Here is a 21,771-nt window from a genome sequence, read left to right on the forward strand (position 1 = left end):
TCTGAATTGTTGTCATATAAATTGTAAGGCCAAAAATGGGCCCTTTGACTGAATATGCAAAGTTCCCCTTAAACCACCTTGAACTAGGCAGATTTTCAACATTTTAAACTGGCACTTCATCCCTCTTTCAGCAAGCATCCTCTGCAGATTTAATGATCAGGAACATCCTTCTGATGCATGCTGGGAGATATGGCTGCAGGGTACAGACCACAGCAGACAGTGTGTCAGATGAGGCAGAACTTCTTGTTAGGGGTGAGTATGCTAATAGTGCAGTCTGAAGACATGATCACCATAAATTATCATACAAAGGAATTTAAATGCATGGACTTTGAACACATCAGTACTGTGCCTTTTACTTCCGATTTTACAATATATGTCATTTTTGCTTAACCTTTTGCCTTTGAAAAGATTACATGGAAACTTGCTCCTTAGAAACAGACAAAACCTACAGAACCAACTTCAGGTCCAAAACACCTTTAGTACTAAGTGGTTACTAGGTGTTTACCCAACTTAATGCCAAACAGAAATTTTCAACAGTTGAGTCACAAAGACACTTTGACACTACAGAGACAACGTTTTTTTCTTCTATGTATGTGTTTTTCAAATGCAAAGCTAGTGGAACCCCCAGGCACTTTTTATCCTCCACGAACTTCTAAATTCTACTTCCTGAAACAGGAAAACTGTATGCCTAATATGATGGCATTTGCGACTGTTGACATGGATTTTTTAAGTCTGGAAATGTCAACAGTCTTTCTGTGCAGAAATGACAGTTAAGTGGTTTCCAACCATGAACCAGGCCACCAGATTCTGTGACCCTATAAAGCTACATCTTATTTGAATTAAGTAAATGACTACAGCACTAATTCTTTTAGCACATTATTCCCCAGTATGGGAAATGCAGCTCTTAGCATGTAATATTTTCTTTTTTTTTCTTTTTCTTTCTTTCTTTCTTTCTTTCTTTCTTTCTTTCTTTCTTTCTTTCTTTCTTTTCTATTTCTCTTTCTCTTTCTTTCTTTCTTTCCTTCTCCCTTCCTTCTTTCCTTCCTTCCTTCCTTTCTCTCTCTCTTTCTTTCTCTTCTTCCTTCCTTACTTTCTGCTCTCTTTCCCTTTTCTTTTTTCCTTCTTTCTTTCTTTCCTTTTAGCTTTTTTATGGATGCAACAATGTACCTGCAGAAAAATTTAAAATCATAGATGTACAGGTATACAACTCAAAGAAAAAAATCACAAAGTGATGAAATTACTTTACACTATTACACCATGAAATTACCATTTAAGAGAACTAGAACATTACCAGAATCTCACCTCTCCCTTTTTAATCTTAAACAATCACATTTTGACTGGTGTGAATACTGCATGCTAAGACCCCTTGCATGATCTCTGCAAAGAAAACTTTCACAATCTATAGCAAAAACTTATATCTTAGATTAACTTGTCTTATCCACTTGGAGTGTTTTCCAATCATAATTTTTTAAGAATTCATTAATATTATAAAAATCTTGAGCAGGAAATATAAAGTCTATGTAAGCTTCATCATCTCTTTGTTTTAGTTGTATGTGTCATCCAAGGTTTATTGATTTTGGGTAGTACATCCACCACTGGTTCAAGTAAAATGTTGTTTTGAAGCAAGTGTGTATCTGGGTGAGTGTCAGCTTGTTCAATTTTGTACATGATGGTTCTGTTCAGAAGGTTATTTGAACTCTTCTCCAAATTTATAACAAGAATGTGTATCTGTATTACTCTCTTATAAAACATCAAGTTTTTAAAGTGCTCATCCTTTCATGATATTTCATTTAGTTAAAAATTTTCCTTTATGCCTTTAAAAGTTACAAGGCTTGTGGAACAGCAAACACCACACTGCAGTCAAATTTACAGAAAATTGCTTTCTTCTCTCGTTACAGTTTGTTTTAGATTGTGTGTATTTATTGTGTAGCACTTGCCTAGTAATTTAGAATGATGCTCCTAAAACTGGAGCTTTCTAAATGAATAACACAATTTAGAGGTTGATAACAAGAAACCAGGTATTTTTACAGGGCCGTGAGGGGCATATTTAAGTGGCAAAATAACATTCTGCTTTGTAAGTAAAATTAAATTCAACAGGCTTTAGAACATAATTCAGGCTTGGCTTTTTTGTGTTCTGCTCTTTTAGCCTTTGGATTTATGCCTAGGAGATGATAAAATGCAGAAATTTGGAATTATACTCAATGGCAATTTCAAACAGGTTACTATTGTCTGAATATTCATGTAACATGCAGCTCAATCTTTCCTTTGAAGTGAGTTGCTTCATCACCAATTTTCTATTATATATTTGTATCATTTTTCTAAAATTAATAAAAATAGCTTGCCTCTTCTGCCTGGTTGGTTTTAGGCAGATTTAAAAACTGAACTAGGGCTTCCCTGGTGGCGCAGTAGTTGAGAGTCCGCCTGTCGATGCAGGGGACACGAATTCGTGTTCCGGTCCGGGAGGATCCCACATGCCACGGAGAGGCTGGGCCCGTGAGCCGTGGCTGGTGAGCCTGCGCGTCTGGAGCCTGTGCTCCGCAACGGGAGAGGCCACAACAGTGAGAGGCCCAAGTACTGCAAAACAACAACAACAACAACAACAACAACAACAAAAACTGAACTAAAGTTCTGGTTCTTCTTTTTATTTTTACAATTATGTTTTGTAAGTTAATGGTTCCTGGTAATTGAAGGAACTGGGATTCATGAATATTGCTGTTTTTAAGGTTGGCTTGTGAAATGAAGCTCAAAATAGTTTTACCCTGCATTCTTCTTTCTCCCACTCCTCCATTCATTGGTTTGTAAACTTGGGACATTCTAATAGTACAGGCCACAGGACCAAAGCTGAGAGTTCTAGATGAAGTTTTTCTAATTTTTTCTACAATTCCAGCAGCAGAATCCTTAAAGCACACTTATTCAAGTGTGTCATAAAAATGGGTAGAGTAAAGACAATTTCACCATACTTCTTATAGGATACCTTCATTGGATTGCCTCAGCAGTTCACTTTGCTCAATCTTGAGAATGAGGAACATTCTTAGGTGGCAAGGAATATGTTTTTGTAACTCTGTAATTCTATTTCAGTGGAGATTTAGGGGACTACAAATCTATATTCTCCTAGATCAGTTTAGGAGATCATCTCCTTTCCCATTAGACAGAGTCTATGAAATCCTTTTGGGCATCTCACAAAATCCTACAATTCTTCACCTGGCCCCATAAGCACACTAAATTGGAGCTCAGGTGTGTGGTCCTAAGACCTCATCATTGCCTGTTTAGAATCTGAGAGTCCCTGACTGGTGACGTTCCCTGCTACTCTTCCCACTCACTGCTTTAAAGCTATCCTTACCCCAAATGCTTGTTTCCACTTTTGCTTTATTTTGTTTGTGAATGTCAGTGCTATTATTCACATCTATCCTACCATTATTATCATCCTCCAAAAATTGAATTTTTCCATAAATAATCATCTGAAGCATAAAATTGCTTGCTCTCACATATTTAATATTCAGTGAACCAGCCTCATAACATCACCATGCATAATTTGTAGAACCATAATAGAAGTAATGAATATGTTAAAGTAAGTTATTTTTCTGTAATATAAAAAGAAATTAAAGCCACACCTGGACATCTGTGCACAACTTAAGTCACTTATTCAAGTGTGATATAGCAACAAGAAAGAAAGTCTAGACAATGTTATAGGGAACCTCTTTAAAGATGGATAAACCTGTATTATATTATCCAAGGTAAAGGAGATAGACCATTAAGAGATAACCTCACTGAGGGGGATACATAATTTGTAAAGAACCGATACTCCCAAGCAATATGAGAGATAAGTGATCAAACACAACATAAAACACTCCAGAGAAAGGAGTGTCGGATTTTTGTTATTTTATTTTATTTTACAAAACTGAATGTAAGAAGTATGTTTCCCAAAGAGAATATAAGGGTAAGAAACTATCATCATTTAAAGAATAAAATGTGTTTAGCTAATCTAATTGGGAACCAGAGCCTGAACTCTGTCAATTCTGCCTAGAGGCAGAGGAAACAATAAAAAATCCACTTGTTCATGCAAATTTTTATTCATACTACTCTGTTTATTAATGCAAAACTGTAGATCAAGAAACTCTTAGGATAGCCAAAGAAGAATCAATAATCTCTTGGTTCCTTCTGAACACACAACCTATATACCCTCCTTTCCCCAAACTTGGGCAACAAATTTTATTTCCTGAATTACAATTTACAAGATGAATCTGATGTGTATTAAACCGAATTTGAGAAGAAAGAATTCACATTAGAACACAACTTGCTGAGAAAGATCTAACTGCTTTTAACTATTCATACCTCTTTCCACCCATCACTTCTGATTTAACCTGGAGTTCAAACTGTATTTTAGTCTTACTTGCTTTAAACTTTTTATCAGTTCAATTCTATTTATTCTTTCCAATAAATTTTTTCTTTGAATATTTTACCTTTAGTCTCTCCTAATCCACCTAGTCAATTTTTATTGCAAACCTGAAATTATTTTTTTAATAAATTTATTTACTTTTTATTTATTTTATTTTTGGCTGAACTGGGTCTTTGTTGCTGCTCGCGGGCTTTGTCTAGTTGCAGAGAGCATGGGCTACTCTTCTTTGCATGTGCTGGCTTCTTATCACGGTGGCTTCTTTTGTTGCAGAGCATGGGATCTAGAGAGCAGGCTCGGTAGTTGTGACACAGGGGCTTAGTTGCTCCTCGGCATGTGGGATCTTCCTGGACCTGGGCTTGAACCTGCATCCCCTGCATTGGCAGGCAGATTCTTAACCACTCTGCCACCAGGGAAGCCCCACAAACCTGAAACTATTAAAAGTTTGACTGTTCTGTCAATTAAATAAGTCAACAGGTATTTGCTGATACTTTGCTATTCATTTATTCACTCACCCATTCATCCAGCACCTGCTCTGTATCAAGCCCTGAGCTGGGCACTTGGAATAGAAAGATGAAGATGCCAAGGTCTCAGCCCTCTGTGTGGCTCTATGTCCACTTGTCCAGTAGTATGAGAGGCATCTTTGGGAATGGGTTGAGAAACAACAAAGAAGAAATCTCCCTGGATAACCTACATCCTTTAGGGGAAATAATGAAATAAAGACATAGGCATAGCTATAGCACTGGCTTCATAAATTTTTGGGCCCAGTGCCAAATGAAAATGCAGAGCCCCCTGTTCAAAGCTTGATAAGAATTTCAAGACAGTGACAGCAGAACATTAATCCAAGTATAGGGACCTTCTAAGGAAAGGACCTTGTGTGACTGCACAAGTAACACAACCATGAAGCCAGCCTGGCAGAGCTATTAAATTATGTATAAATCTACAGAAAAAAAAAAAAGGATTTTAGCAAAGAGGGAGATCAGTTATAACAAAGTTGTCTCACTCTGTTTTCTCATCTATAAGATTAACATATTAAACACTCCTCAGAAGTTTCACCAGCTTTTTACACAAAAGATCATTTTTTATTATTCTGCCTCGAGAGTCACGTTTTGAAAGATTTTATCATGTTGAAGTAATCATTAATTCATATTTCTATTTTAATTTTCACCAAAATCTTTTATTGTGAGGTAGCCACTGTTAACAAAGTAGGTGATTTAACTCCAGCCAAGAGCAAAAGAGACTTTACATTTTAGCTAGTTGTGAACTGTTATCTGTTTTCTTTTTTTTTTTATTTTTCAAATAATTAAAAAAAAAAAAAACTAAAGATACCAGTTACCATTGAATGGAAACCAATTTGGAACCTTTGATTAAATACTCTTCAAATTTTCTCCAAGCTATAATTTTCAGTGATTCTCACCAGTGAAAGAGGAAAATTTGAGAATGTTCTGCCTTTTACCCTTGGAAAGATGCAAGTACATACTATCACTTTTCCACATACAAAGGGAAACTCAAGTTCAGTGAAAATCTTGAACATATTCCTAATACATTTAGATTTGAGAATTGAGCAGTATTAATGTGCTCTATCTTTATATCTCTCAAATCACTACCCTTATGAACCATTGATATAAATGTCTATCTTTAGCATCTGATCACTTCTGAAAATTTCAAGCTTTAAAATGCATGTGTTTAACACAATTATCTTTTAGAAGATAGAGTTTGCACAGTTTTTCTTTTCCACCATTGATCTAATAAGAAATGACAGGCTTGGAGATTGCACAAGCCTTTGGTAGAGTAATGTCTTGGACTCAAAAGAGTCTCCAGTGAAAAAGAAAAAGAGCCATAATTCACAAAAAGCAAAGCTGGGTTTGACGATATGCTGGTATTTGAGGCTCAAAAGGACAATAACAAATGTCTTCAGTGTAATTTTAATGTAATTAATATTAATAGTAAACAAAACTGCAAATCATTTATGTTTTACAGTAGAATTGAAATTATTCAGTTAATATATTTCCTTTTCCAATATGTAAAAAATCTTTAAAATGGAGTTATAAAATGTCCTTGCCTAGAAGAAAATCTAATCTCATTCATGCAATGTCTTATTGGAATATCCTGTATCACTGTGGAAATTTTAGTTCACTACTATCACTAGTATTGGGTAAGACTTTTTAAATAACTTATATCAATCTCTTGCTTTTCTAGCTTAGACATTTTCTACATTAGCTAGTTTGATTGACACGTGTAACATTTCTTTTAGGCACTGAATAGCAGTTTAGTTTCTTTTCTCTTGTATTTTTCATATGGTTGTTTTCTAATCTGTGGAACTATTTAATAACTGACTAAAAAGTAACATTTTTGTCAATCATTTGGATTTTCTGCACCACATTTAGTTTGGTTCACTGAAGTTGTAGTTGAGTTAAGTGACTTGACTCAAATGACTAAATGATTGAAACAGTTATAGATAAAATGCACAAATGAATTGTCATTGCATACAGACAACCAATTGATGGAGACTAAATTTCTTGTATTTAACCACTCAGTGAATATTGAGTGCCTACTGGAAGTCAAGTTCTCTTTTAGACACTGATATTTCCATCAATTGACTTAGACTTTCTAGGGAGCATTTTGCTATTTTGAAACAAGTACACTGATTTCACTTTTCCATTTTAAGAAAAATCTAATCAACTGGATTTTACATCATATATATTTTTGCATCACAAATTGTATGTACATTTCACTATGTATTTTGTTCCACAGACATAACCTGTTTTTCTTACATATCAGTCCTAATATAAATATGACATTCAGTATTACTTCACATTTATGTAAACTTGTTGAAATAAGTTCTTGGTGTGTGGGGTTATGTCTTAAACGTTGATTTCATTCATTGTTTATTTAGTACCTACTATATGTCAGGACAGTTCTAGTGTGCAAGAGGGAGAAATGGTGAGATGGGATTGGGTATACATGCTTTCTGATGCCCTGGGAAAGAACATAACTTTTATGCCACAGGTTATGGATATCCATCAAAGGGCCAAAGCAGGAAAGGCACATGATTTGATATGCACTTTAAAAGTATCATTCTGACAAACATAGAAGATGTTTTAGAGGAGCGTGACACCAAATGGGAGACCACAGCAAAAATCCTGACAAGAAATAAGAAGCGTATGAAAAAAGGCAATGGTAATTGAGATGGAAAGGAAAGCACATGTTCAAAAGATAGGAGGGAGACAGAAGCTACAGATCTTTGTGGCTCACTGGCTATGGAAAATGAGAAACAGGAGGCAAGAACGAATGCCAGTGGTTATGCCTAACTGAATGGTCAGTGGGAGGGAAGACACATTCTGGTTAGACCAAGACAGTTCCAAGTTATACTTGGAGTGCCAGTGTAATTATTAGTGAAGTCCCTTCTCTCAAAATTGTCCTGGTTTAGTTGATATATTATGTGGCCATCCTATTGAAGAATGATCATGCTTTTCATGTAATCTGGAAGATAAGTAGATAAGTGAATTGGGGGTAAAGCAAGAGCATTTAAAATAAGGCTCTCCAGAGAGAAATACCCAGTAAGCAAATAGATTTGTGGCTATGGATCTCAGGAGAGAAAATGCGTGAGTTGAGATGTAGATTTGAGCATGATCATATGAAAATGAAATTGCAGAGACAGCATGTGAAGACTGAGAAGAGGAAGAAGCTCAGGATAGAAGCTTCAGAAACACTTATGTTGAAGACAAGGAGAAAGCTACGAAGAAGATTGGGAAGTAGCTGACAGACACAGAGCAACCAAGAGGAAAGTCAAAGAAACCAAGTCTTAGGGACAAGAAAAGGGAATTTCAGGAAGGAGAAAATAGGCAACAGTGTCAAATGCAAGTAAATAGAGAACAAATAGATACCATTGGTTTGAGCAATTTAAAATACATTGATGACTTGGCCAGGGCAAATTCAATGGAATGATGAGTTTAATAACCAAATCACAGTAGGTGGAGAGAGGCAAGTGATAATATATGAAAGGCAGTGCAGCATCTTAAGGAAAGCATGGGCTTTGAAGTCAGGCAGATGGTTTCACATCCCCACAAGGTCTTACTAGTTGTGTGACTTTGGGCAGGTTGCTTAAGTTTAACCCTGCTCACCCTTCACTCATTCATTCAATACTTATTCATCAAACGTTTATAGAGCACATATTATGTGGCAGGCACTGTGTTAAGAACAAGCTAACCATGAGCAACTGATGTCTCCAACATGAAGGAACACTTTACAATATAATACAAGGAGTACTATTACAGATATATAAACAGCACATTTTGCTTTCTGATCATAAGCTCCATTAATAATAATAAAAACAGCTAACATTTGTTAAGTTTTTCCTATATACAGGCACTGTGCTAAAGGCTCTCTATGAATTATTTCCCTCAATACATTTAGAATGTCCTATAAAACAAAATGAGAGGGATACTATTTTTAGTTCCAATATTCAGATAAGAAAACTAAGGATCAGAGAGGTTTAGGACTTGTCAAATGTCATCTTAATAAGTGGAAGAATAGTGAGCAGAGTCCAGGGAGACTGACTTCAAAGCAAGCATTTTAAATTACTACAGGGCCTTCCACCAAAAATTGCCAATTATTTCAGTGTTATTCATCACTATATCCCTTGATCATACTTAGTTTCTGACACATTATAGGTCTTGAGAAGTATTAATAAATATTTGTGGAAGGAAGTTAGGAAGAAATAAGGGGAAGGGAAAGGCAGGGACGAGAGGAAAGAAGGGAGGAAATGAAGAAAGAAGGTTGGAAAGGAGGAAGGAGGGAAGGAAGAAAGGAAGGAAGGAAGGAAAGGGGAGGAAAGAAAGAGAAAGAAATAAGAAAAGAAAGAAAGAGAAAAAGACAAAAAGAAAAGAGTCCTGTGAGAAATAAGGGAATGGAGTAAGAAGCTCTGCCTAGAAGTCACAGAATTTTTATCAAGGATATGATATATGGACAGGATTAAAGGACATGTAGTTATTTGCTAAGCCAAAAAGAGAACAGAAGTTACTCTATATCAGTTGGGAATACAACACGTTTTCACTCTCATCTGCCTCTAAGGATAGGCCTCACATTCTCTAATCCTCTAAAGTACCTAATCTTAGACCACATGACCAGAAGATTCAACATCATTGATCACCCCTCTCTATCTTATACCTTGGCCTAAATGACCTCTAACCCTACTGACAAGTCTGAACTTCTTCTGACCCCTACGTCTTGCCAATTATATAAAATATCAAACTCTAATAACTATTATCTCAGGACATCTTGTGGGGCTTCTTATTCAAACACTCTAGGTTTTGATAGAAAGAAAATCACTTCTGGAAAAAATACCCTCAAGAATATTAAGCATAAATAAATAATAGACCTCTTTCTGCATGATCTGTCCTCATTCTCTTATTTTAAACTTTCTTCCAATTGCTCCAATTATGAGGGAAGGAAAAAACTGCCAGTTGCTTTAAAAAGTGCCTAGCCTTCCATACAATCGCTGCTGCTATTCTTTCAAAGCTTTGATGTTCATTGTTTCTCATCTACTTATGGGTGAACTGTGCCAAGAGTCATGAAAACTAAACAACACAAAACAAAACAAAAAAATTGTCTTTGATGTTCAAAAAAGTGACCTTAAAGTCACCAATATTACTTAGGTAAAATATTGGAAGTACATTTTATCTGTCTGTTCATTTGTTTGTTTGAATTGTTTGGAAATATCATCTTACATACTTTTTATACTTCATATAGACACAGCCTAAACCCACCACCAGTCCTTTCTAAAACCTGACTTTTTTATTTTCCTGAATATATTGTTTTCTATGACTGTTACCCATATTGTTTTAGCATGTCTTTAGAGTATTAGGTAGTAATTTGCTTTCATGTGAAACCATGAATACATAGTTCTGTAGGGTATATATATACTACGGGGCCCTATTTTTTTACATTTTTATTTGAGTATAATTGCTTTACAATGGTGTGTTAGTTTTTGCTTTTTAACAAAGTAAATCAGCTATACATATACATATATCCCCATATCTCCTCCCTCTTGCGTCTCCCTCCCTCCCTCCCTATCTCTTCCCTCTAGGTAGTCACAAAGCATCAAGCTGATCTCCCTGTGCTATGCAGCTGCTTCCCACTAGCTATCTACTTTACATTTGGTATTGGTAGTATATATATGACCATGTCACTCTCTCACTTCGTCCCAGATTACCCTTCCCCCTCCCCATGTCCTCAAGTCAGTTCTCTATGTCTGCGTCTTTATTTCTGTCCTGCATGGCCCTTTTTTGATAACCCAAATGTGGAACCCAAGTTCCAAGCAAAAGTTCTGCCAAATATCAACCCAATGACTGATCACATCTCCAAGGAAGACAATAGAAAATTGGTAAGTTCACTTTAGTTTCTATCCCAAAATCTTGTTTTATTTCCACCTATATCAATACTCAATTCTTAATTATTTTCTTGATTTTATGTAACACAATACAACATGTAGCCTGGACTCTGAATGATTCTTCATTAATCAACACAAAATCCATGCAGATTGAACAGAGGGCTAACTTCGATTGGAAGAAACTTTTACTGCATATTGGATTTTGTCCTCCCAAACACCTGGCAAGGTAATGTCTCCATTTCACTACTCCTTAATTTGGAATTACAAAGGCAGTTAGCTCTGTAATGAGTTAGAGCAAGTGAGGTGAAAGAGTAGGGAAAAAAACTGAACACCAGATGATGTCTGTTAATGCCAAGAAAAAAAAAAGTCACTCGTTCTGGTAAACATCTTTCAAATACATGTCTCCCTTTTGTATTTTTTAAAACTAAGGTGTGTAAAACATGTTGTTTAATATGTATGGAGAAAATCTAATTTGATACATTATGTGTAAAGGTTGGCAGTCATGAGCACATGGGTCTCTAAGTTATTGACTGAGTATATCAGTAAATTTCACCTTCGGAAATTTGCAAATCATTGCTGTGGTATATAAAAACTGAGAAGGAAAGGAAAAGAAAACAGTTCCTAGTTTTATTTAAAAAAACAGTTAAAATGGAGAATTAAAACATTAAAATAGAGAATTACTTCTGCAAGAGTCAACATGGGCAAGTATTGAAAAGCTGAGATATAAAAGTGACAGCTGCAAAGTTAATTATTGCTGTGAGAAAATAAAACTACATACATTCAAAATGTGCAAAAAGTAGTGTGGAAAGATCTGCTCTACATGTGCTGCATTTGGAAAAGCAAGATCTTTGGGCAACTGGTACACTTAGCACTGGACTACTTTATAGCTGGTGCTCAGTAAATGTTAGCTGAATCTCAATAGTCCAATTTAAAAATGACTCAAGTTGTTTACAATGGCTGTGATAGAAGCCAGGTTACCCAGCCCATACAACGTAGCATCATAAAAATGACCCAGGCCAGGATCTGAATCTCACTCTGACACTAGCTGGATGACCATAGCAAGTCATTTTTACCTCTTTTGGATTCTTCAATTGTGAAATGGGGATATAATACCTAATTTGCAGATTTAATAGGAAAATGAAATGAGATTTCAAATGGTAGAATGCTTCTCAGTAAATTCTAGTTATTGTTGTTGATATTCTTAACTAGAAGAATTTCTGCTTCCCTAATCATTAAGATTAAGAAAATGAATTATTGTTCTTCGTGGTACCTATAAGCAAGAGAATGGTCCACATTTATCCAACAGGCAATCCTATCTGATTATCCATTATTATAGATAATGAATTATTATTCATTATTGACTGAAATGTACATCTTTTTCAATTATAATTTGATAATACATTCAAACGGGGAGTGGGAGCATTTTGGCTGCCTCTCCTTCCTCAGGGTCAAATCAGCATGTTGATAAGCTTGGCATAATTGTTTTCCCTGCAGGTTTACTGTCATTAGTATAAACTGTGAAATACGACTAAGACCATTTCAGTATATTCAGTTAACTGAGTCAATGAAATCTTGCCTCACTTTCCAGAAGTGTGTTGCTTATATTGTGTACTTATTTGCATTGAAGATTCTGTTTTGAGGGCCTCCATCCTTGAACAACTTGCAATAGGTATCTTAGTGTACAAGAGAATTTCCCATATGTGAAATAAATATTGAAGGGCTTGAAGTACGGTTACACAAAGTCACCAATAGGATAAGACTGAGTAAAAAAGAAGTTAAATACACAAATTATATTTCATTCTAGAAAAGGTGTGTAGATGAGGCTACAATAGAGACATCATAATCCTAAGAGTACTGCTTTCCTATCAGTGACAATCATCATTATCTGCCTATCTAAATGTCACCAGCTTGATAACACATGAAATGAGCCCCAAATATATGTTATAAAATTGATTTAAATCACTGTGTTCAATATTTTTAAATATTTTAAAACATAAATATGCATTCTATGAATGCTTACATGAGACTTTACCATGCCTTTAGTTTAGTTGACAATGAAGTAATGCAAAACTTAAAATAAAGAGTAGAAACACCACAAAGGACACTAAAAAACTTGGAAGTACTTGTGAAATAAATACATAGATTTGTTAAAAAAAATTGGATACAAATGGTATGAGTGGCTTTCAAGTTCCTCTGGAATTACGTCTTAGATTTTAAACATTTTAAACATTTTAAAACATTCTAGGTCAAAAGTACAAAATTTCAAACAAAGGGATTTTTTCCTAAATCATATAAGTTAATCATCTATACCAAACTGTCAACTTTCTCATTTGTCAGCATTCTGATTTGTTTAATTTTAGTGTATATTGATCACAGAAAAGTATGGCATAAAACAAGTTCAGGTGGTTATTGGTTCATATAATTATTTCTTTTGTGTCAACTCAAGAAGTAGAACTGTTATAGTAAACTTTATTTGAAATACTTAATCACTCTTTCAAAGACATTTTATCACCTGATCTGTATGTATCAGTAAATCAGACCTCACATATTTGTCTCATAATCTCAGCTCACAGAATGTTAAGTTAAGCTAATAAGAAGCATCGATCATGCCCTGAATGAGATTGTCTGCATTATAAACACTCTCCCTGTAAACCATCCATTATATGGAACATCTGTTACAAATTATCCAGCCTCCAGGACTGCTCTATTTAAGTTTTTCTGCAAAAGCCCAGTGTCTCCATTTATCCAAATGAGTTAGTTGGTGGCATAAGGATTGTACCAAGTTCACTGTCATCATATGACAGCAGTCTTTTTCAATCTGTGCCTAGTTCTAATGGTACATTGTATAATAATAAATGTCTTCTTACAGTTGTAGAGCAAAAATCCTCAGAGTATAAGCAAGTATCCATCAAGAAACCACTAAGACAGTTCTTTCTCCATTATATCTCAGCCATTGCCCAATAAGTCAAGCACTTAGGAAGTAATACTTACTCTTTTCTAAGCCCTAAGGGGACTATTGATTTGCTCAGTTAGTTAAAATATGAAATTAATGACCCCAGATACATGTTTGTCAACTTTTGCTCACTTCCATGACTGTGAAACATGTCCCTAGTCTCAAATAGATATCTTGCAGAACATGTTGGTATCAAGGAAAATCATGAAAGAAAATCTAAATACAGTCAACTCTCCATATCTGTGGAGTCTGCATCTACAGATTCAACCAATAGTGGATCAAAAATATTCAGGAGAAAAAAAAATTTAGAAAGTTCCTAAAAAGCAAAACTTGAATTTATTGTGCAGGCAATTATTTATATAACATTTATATTATATTTGCAATTATTTACATAGCATTTACATTTATTAGGTGTTATAATTAATACAGAGATGATTTAAAGTATACAGGAGGATTGTGTAGATTATATGCAAATACTATGCCTTTTTATACAGGAGACTTAAGCATTCCCAAATTTTAGTATCTGAAGGGATCCAGACACCAATCCCTGGTGAATGAGAGCAAGTGAAAACTTATACTTCAGAAAAAAACATATTAAAGAAAGTCTACTACTTACAGTTTAGTCCACATTATTGCCAAGGGTGCTCCTGTCTTAAAAAGAATGGCTTTATAAATGTATGGCCTAATGTGTCTTTGGAAATAATAATTCCAAGTTTACTTCATGGTATATTTGAGAAAATATGTCACAGGGATATCTATAAATTATTCATAAAAGAATAGTGAGACTGAACGAATTTAAAAGTCCATATAGGCATACATAATTTTCTTGGTCTCAATTTGCATTGCAGAGTTGTAATGAGTCATACACAATAAACCAATATTGGATTTATAGAAAGCTTTGCAGAAGCGTGGTACCTTGCATATTTTAGCACTCCATATGCTATTTTCCTACAGGATTTCTTCAACTCATCTGTTTTTAGAATTTATGTAATACTAGCTTACTAAATTAATTTCAAGATAGTGTCTGGGTAGATTGAGGTTTTAAATAAACAAGTTGATTATTTTTAATTATTCTTGCCAGTTTGCACAATAGATCCTCAAATGTCTATTTTCCATTTCAGAAAGATCACCTTCAATGGATGGAGAGTAATACTTATATATTGGAATATATACAGTGTGTACAACTTCAACTCATGTAAAACTACATTAAATATTTATGCCTGCCTTACTACCTGAAATTGTTGGTTAATTTACTTTTAACTTGAAGTTTGTAATAACTGACCAAGGAGTGTTTGTATTTTTCTAAAAATGAACACAAGAATTATTTAAATAAACATTTTAAACGTAGTGATGTGTAGAGTCTCACATTAGTAATTAAGTTCTTCAACCAAAAATGGCATGAGTCATTTTAGCTTAAAACTCACAAGGCGTCAAAATTCCAATGACAACCACATGTTCACAAATTATACTAAACAGGATAAATGTCATGAAATTCTAATTTTATTAAACTGATATGAGGAAGAGGTGGTATAATTTTTGGTTTTGCTTACAATGGAAGTAGAAAAATCATTATACTCTCAGTAAGATTGCAAAAGGCATATATGGAAAGCATCCTCAGATCATCCGATGACCACTATCATTGAAACTACATTGACAACTTCTATTAAGCAGCAACAGTATAATAAAACAACATTGGAAAAGTGATTTACTGAGTCATCACAATTTACATTTGTTATCAAAACTTTATTGCAAAGAAAAATATTCATACATTTTTAATAATTTAAATAGATTTTCCCTCCAAATCTTTCTACATCTTCTGAAGTCTTCCATTTCACTTTTGCTCCACCGTTTTCAATGGCTTCTTTATTTTGACTTTTCTCATATGTTATCCAATGACTTTACATCACACTCAGAATAAAATCTAAATTCATTACCATTATCTTCAAATTCCTTTATTATCTGGCACCTACTGACCTTTCCAACATTATCACCCTGCTCTAACGTCTTCCTTCACTTTGCTTAAACCACACAAAAATTATTTGATCCACAAATATGCCAAACTCATAACACTTAGGATTTTTTTTTAATTGACATCTCTGACTCGAAAACTCTTGCCCATAATATTTATGTGGCTAACTAGCTCCTTCTCATCATTTATTTCTCAACTCCCTGTCTAATGTATCCTGTATCTCCTCAACCCAATTTTTACCCCACTTTATTTTCTTCATTACATTTATTACTATCTAAAATTATCTCATTCATTTGTTCATTGGCTGCTTCTCCTCCCTACAAAGTAAAACGTATAAGGGCAAGTATCTTTTTTATCTTGTTTACTGCCTAATGCCCAGAGTCTAGCACACAGTATATATTTCCTCAATATTGTTGAGCAAATTATTAAATGTATGAATGAATGAATATGCAATCCTTTTCCCCAAAGAGAGTAATTACATTTAAAAAAATCACATAAATAAGGAAGAATGTTCAATATATGGAGTAGTAAATGAGTAAATAATAATTATAGGCATTTAATATTAAAAATATTACCATGTCATATAACGTGTCAACAAGCAGAAAAACAAATCCAGTGAAATGGGAGGAAAAATAATTTGGAATGCTGTGGTGGGAAAAGATTTTCAGAAGTTTCCTATGGCTTCAATCACAAAACTATTATATAAAGTATGATGTTCCCATCTCTTTAAATACCTCAGCATTTTTTTAATGACTCACCTTTCCCTCCACCCTATTCCTTGCAACATACACACACACACTCATTCTCACAGGAAATGTTAATCTAAATACGTAAAGCTAATTGCAAATAGCAAAAAATGACTTATGCTAGATTTTGGAAACATGGAGGACAGGCATACCTTGGAGATACTGTGGGTTTTGTTCCAAACCACCAAAATAAAGTAGATATCATGATAAGAAAAATCACACTTTTTTTTTTTTTTTTGGTTTCCCAGTATATATAAAAGTATGCTTACACAGAAAAAGCTTTTAATAAAATACAACATCCATTTATGATTTAAAAACTCTTCAGGGGCTTCCCTGGTGGCGTAGTGGTTGAGAGTCCACCCGCTGATGCAGGGGACATGGGTTCGTGCCCCAGTCTGGGAAGATCCCACGTGCCTTGGAGCAGCTGGGTCCATGAGCCATGGCCACTGAGCCTGTGTGTCCAGAGCCTGTGCTCTGCAACAGTAGAGGCCACAACAGTGAGAGGCCCACATAACAAAAAAAAAAAAAAAAAAAAAAAAAAACCTCTTCAGAAAGTGGGCATAGAGAGAACCTACTTCAACATAAGAAAGGGCATATACAACAAACCTACAGCTAATGTCATACTCAACCATGAAAAGTTGAAAGCATTTCCTCTAAGATCAGGAACAAGACAAGGATGTCCACTCTCACCACTTTTATTCAACATAGTTTTGGAAGTCCTAGCCATGGCAATCAGAGAAGGAAAAAAAATACAAAGTATCCAAATTGGAAAAGAAGAAGTTAAACTGTCACTGTTTGCAGATGACATGATACTATACATAGAAAATCCTAAAGATGTTACCAGAAAACTACTAGAGCTCATCAATGAATTTGGTGAATTTGCAGGATACAAAATTAATACACAGAAATTTGTTGCATTTCTATACACTAACAACAAAAGATCAGAAAGAGAAATTAAGGAAACAATGGCATTTACCACTGCATCAAAAAGAATAAAATACCTAGGAATAAACTGACTTAAGGAGGCAAAAGTCCTATACTGAGAAAATTTTAAGACACTGATGAAAGAAATAAAAAATGACACAAACAGATAGAAAGAATATGATGTTCTTGGATTGGAAGAATAAATATTATCAAAATGACTATACAACCCAAGGCAATCTACAGATTCAATGCAATCCCCATCGAATTACCAATGGTATTTTTCACAGAACCAAAAAAAAAATTTAAATTTGTATGAAAACACAAAAGACCCTGAATAGCGAAAAAATCTTGAGAAAGATAAACGGAGCTGGAGGAGTCAGACTCCTTGACCTCAGAGTATACTACAAAGTGACAGTAATCAAAACAGTTTGGCATTGGTGCAAAAAAAAAGTCATATAGATCAATGGAACAGGATAGAAAGTCCACAGATAAACCCATCCACCCATGGTCATCTAATCTATGACAAAGGAGGCAAGAATATACAATGGAGAAAAGACCATCTCTTCAATAAGTGGTGCTGGGAAAACAGGACAGCTACATGTAAAAGAATGAAATTAGAACATTCTCTAACACCATACACAAAAATAAACTCAAAATGGATTAAAGACCTAAATATAAGACCGAATACTATAAAACTTCTAGAGGAAAACATAGGCAGAACACCCTTTGACGTAAAGAGCAGTAATATCTTTTTGGATCCATCTTCTAAAGTAATGGAAATAAAAACAAAAGTAAACAAATGGGACCTAATGAAACTTAAAAGCTTTTGCACAGCAAAGTAAACCATAAGCAAAATGAAAAAGCCCTCAGAATGGGAGAAATATTTGCAAATGACAAGGGATTCATTTCCAAAATATAAAAACAGCTCATACAGCTCATTATAAAAAAAAAAGAAACGAATCAAAAAATAGCCATAAGATCTAAATAGACATTTCTCCAAAGAAGACACACAGATGGCCAAAAAGTACATGAAAAGATGCTCAACATCACTAATTATTAGAGAAATGCAAATCAAAACTACAATGAGGTATCACCTCACACCAATGAGAATGATCATCGTCAAAAAGTCTACAAATAATAAATGCTAGAGAGTGAGTGGAGAAAAGGGAACCCTCCTACACTGTTGGTGGGAATGTAAATTGGAATAGCCACTTTGGAGAACAGTATGGAAGTGCCTCAAAAAACTAAAAAATAGAGCTACCATATGATCTAGCAATCACACTCCAGGGCATATATTTAGAGAAAATCATAATTTGAAAAGATATATGCACCCTAATATTCATAGCAGCACTATTTACAAGAGCCAAAACATGGAAGCAACCTAAGTGGTCATGAACAAATGTATCAATAAAGAAGATATGGTATATATACACAATGGAGTATTGCTCAGCCATAACAAAGAATGAGATAATGCCATTTGAAGAAACATGGATGGACCTAGGGATTATCACACTAAGTGAAGTAAGCCAGACACAGAAATACAAATATCATATGTTATATTTATATATGGAATCTAAAATTGATAGAAATGAATTTATTTACAAAACAGAGGTAAACTCACAGACATAGAAAACAAACTTATGGTTACCAAAGGGGAAAGGGAGGGGGAGGGACAAATTTGGAGTTTTAGATTAAAATATACACAGTACTATATATAAAATAAATAACCAACAAGGACCTACTGTATAGCATAGGGAAATATACTCAATATCTTATAATAACCTATAATGGAAAATAATATAAAAATGAATATATATATTATATATATATTATATATAATATATTATATATATATATATATATATGTATAATTGAATCACTTTGCTGTATACCTGAAACTAACACAACATTGTAAATCACGTACATTTTAATTTTAAAAAGATTTGTGCTGGGGGCCCGGAAGAAGATGGCGGAAGAGTAAGACGTGGAGATCACCTTCCTCCCCACAGATACATCAGAAATTCATCTACACGTGGAACAACTCCTACAGAACACCTACTGAACGCTGACAGAAGACCTCAGACCCCCCAAAAGACAAGAAACTCCCCACATACCTGGGTAGGGCAAAAGAAAAAAAGAATAAACACAGACAATAGGATAGGGACGGGACCTGCACCAGTGGGAGGGAGCCGTGAAGGAGGAAAGGTTTCCACACACTACAAGCCCCTTCGCGGGAGGAGACTGCAGGTGGCGGAGGGGGAAAGCTTCGGAGTAGCGGAGGAGAGCACAGAAACAGGGGTGTGGAGGGCAAAGCGGAGAGATTCTGGCACAGAGGACCGGTGCCCTCAGGCACACACCAGCCCGAGAGGCTTGTCTGCTCGGCCGCCGGGGTGGGCGGGGCTGGGAGCTGAGGCTCGGGTATCGGCTTTCAGTCGGAGCGCAGGGAGAGGACTGGGGCTGGCGGGAGGAAGAGAGCCTGAAGGGAAGAGTGCACCACGGCTAGCCCGGAGGGAGTCCGGGGAAAGGGTCTGGAGCTGCCGAAGAGGAAAGAGACTTTTTTCCCTTTTGTTTCCTGGTGCGCGAGGAGAGGGCATTAAGAGGGCTGCTTGGGGAAGCGCCGGAGACAGGCGCGAGCCGCGGGTAAGGCGTGGACCTCGGAGATGGGCGTGGGACACTGGGGCTGCCGCTGCCGCCGCTGCCGCCACCGCCGCCACCGCCGCCGTCGCCGCCGCCGCCACCGCGGGGCCTGTGTGCGAGCATGGGTCACTGTCCGCCCCGCCTTCCGGGGGGCCTGTGCACCCCGCCACTGTCGGGGTCCCGGGACCCGGGGACGGCTTTTCCGGGAAAGCGCACGGAGGGCCACGGGCTGCTGCAACGTCATGCCGGCCTCTGCTGCCGCAGGCCCGCCCCACACTGCGCGCCCCTCCCTCCCCTCTGCCTGAGTGAGCCAGAGCCCCCAAATCAGCGGCTCCTTTAAACCCGTCCTGTCTGAGCAAAGAACGGATGCCCTCCGGCGACCTACGCGCAGAGGCGGGGCCAGGTCCAAGGCTGAGACCTGGGAGCTGTGAGAGCAGACACAGGGAAATCTCTCTGTGCAGCCTCGGAGGCAGCGGATTAAAGCTCTACGGTCCATTTGATGTGCCCTGCGTCTGTGGAGTGCATGAATGGACAGCGAATCATCCCAAATTGAGGAAGTGGACTTTGAGGACAAGATTTAACACTTTCCCCCCTTTTCTTCTTTTTACAACGAATTTTCCCAAATTAAGGAGGTGGACTTAGAGAGCAAGATTTCAGACTTCTCGCCCTTTTCCTTTTTTTACAACGAATTATCCCAAATTGAGGAGGTGGACTTGGAGAGAAAGATTTTTGACTTTTCCCCCTGCTCTCTTTTTGTGAATGTGTATGTGTAATCTTCTGTGTAAGATTCTCTCTGTATAGCTTTGCTTCCACCATATGTCCCAGGGTTCTATCGGTCCGTTTTTTTTTCAATAATTACTTTTTAATTTTAATAACGCTACTCTATTTCATACTTTATTCTATTTTACTTTACCTGCTCTTTCTTTTTTTCCAACCTTCCCTTCCTCCCTCCCTCCGCTCCTCCTTTCCTTCTTTCTTTTTCTTTCCTCCCTCCCTCCCTCCCACCCTTCTTCTTTCCACTTTCTTTTTCTTTCCTTCCTCCCTCCCTCCCTCCGGTCTTTCTATCTTTCTTTCCTTCCTCCCACCCTCCCTCCCTTCTTCCATTCACTCTTCCTTTTGCTTTCGTTCCTCCCTCCCTCCCTCCTTTCTTTCCTTCTTTCTTTCTATCCTTCCTCCCTCCCTCCCTCCTTTCTTTCTTTCTTACTTCCTTCCTTCCTTTCTTCCCTTCTCCCTTTCTTTCCCTCTCTCTTTCTTTCTTCTACTAATTCTTTCTTTCTACTTTTTCTCCCTGTTATTCTGAGCCGAGTGGATGAAAGGCTATTGGTGCTGCAGCCAGGAGTCAGTGCTGTGCCTCTGAAGTGGGAGAGCCAACTTCAGGACATGGGTTCACAAGAGACCTCCCAGCTCCACATAATATCAAGCAGCGAAAATCTCCCAGAGATCTCCATCTCAACACCAGCACCCAGCTTCACTCAACGACCAGAAAGCTACAGTGCTGGTCACCCTATGCCAAGCAACTAGCAAGGCAGGAACACAACCCCACCCATTAGCAGAGAGGCTACCTAAACACATAATAAGGCCATAGGCACCCCAAAACACACCACCAGACGTGGACCTGTCCACCAGAAAGACAAGATCAAGCCTCAACCACCAGAACAAAGGCATTAGTCCCCCCCCACCAGGAAGCCTACACAACCTACTGAAACAACCTTAGCCACTGGGGACAGACACCAAAAACAACGGGAACTACGAACCTGC

At 36.7% G+C, this 21,771-nt stretch overlaps 1 protein-coding gene across 3 annotated transcripts in view; it reads left to right on the forward strand.

Moving 5' to 3' along the window:
* Positions 1 to 21,771, forward strand: part of CNTN5 (contactin 5) — a gene marked incomplete at both ends in the record, with an annotated part of 851,694 nt that overhangs the window by 691,487 nt on the left and 138,436 nt on the right. For all 3 annotated transcript variants that reach the window (XM_082627404.1, XM_082627405.1, XM_082627406.1), the window contains one exon: positions 132 to 252. In XM_082627404.1, coding sequence (XP_082483530.1) covers positions 132 to 252 — 121 coding nt within the window. The remainder of the gene's footprint in view (positions 1 to 131; positions 253 to 21,771) is intronic.

This window comes from Mesoplodon mirus, assembly GCF_964341445.2.
Source record: "Mesoplodon mirus genome assembly, chromosome: 7".
Lineage (NCBI taxonomy): Eukaryota > Metazoa > Chordata > Mammalia > Artiodactyla > Ziphiidae > Mesoplodon > Mesoplodon mirus.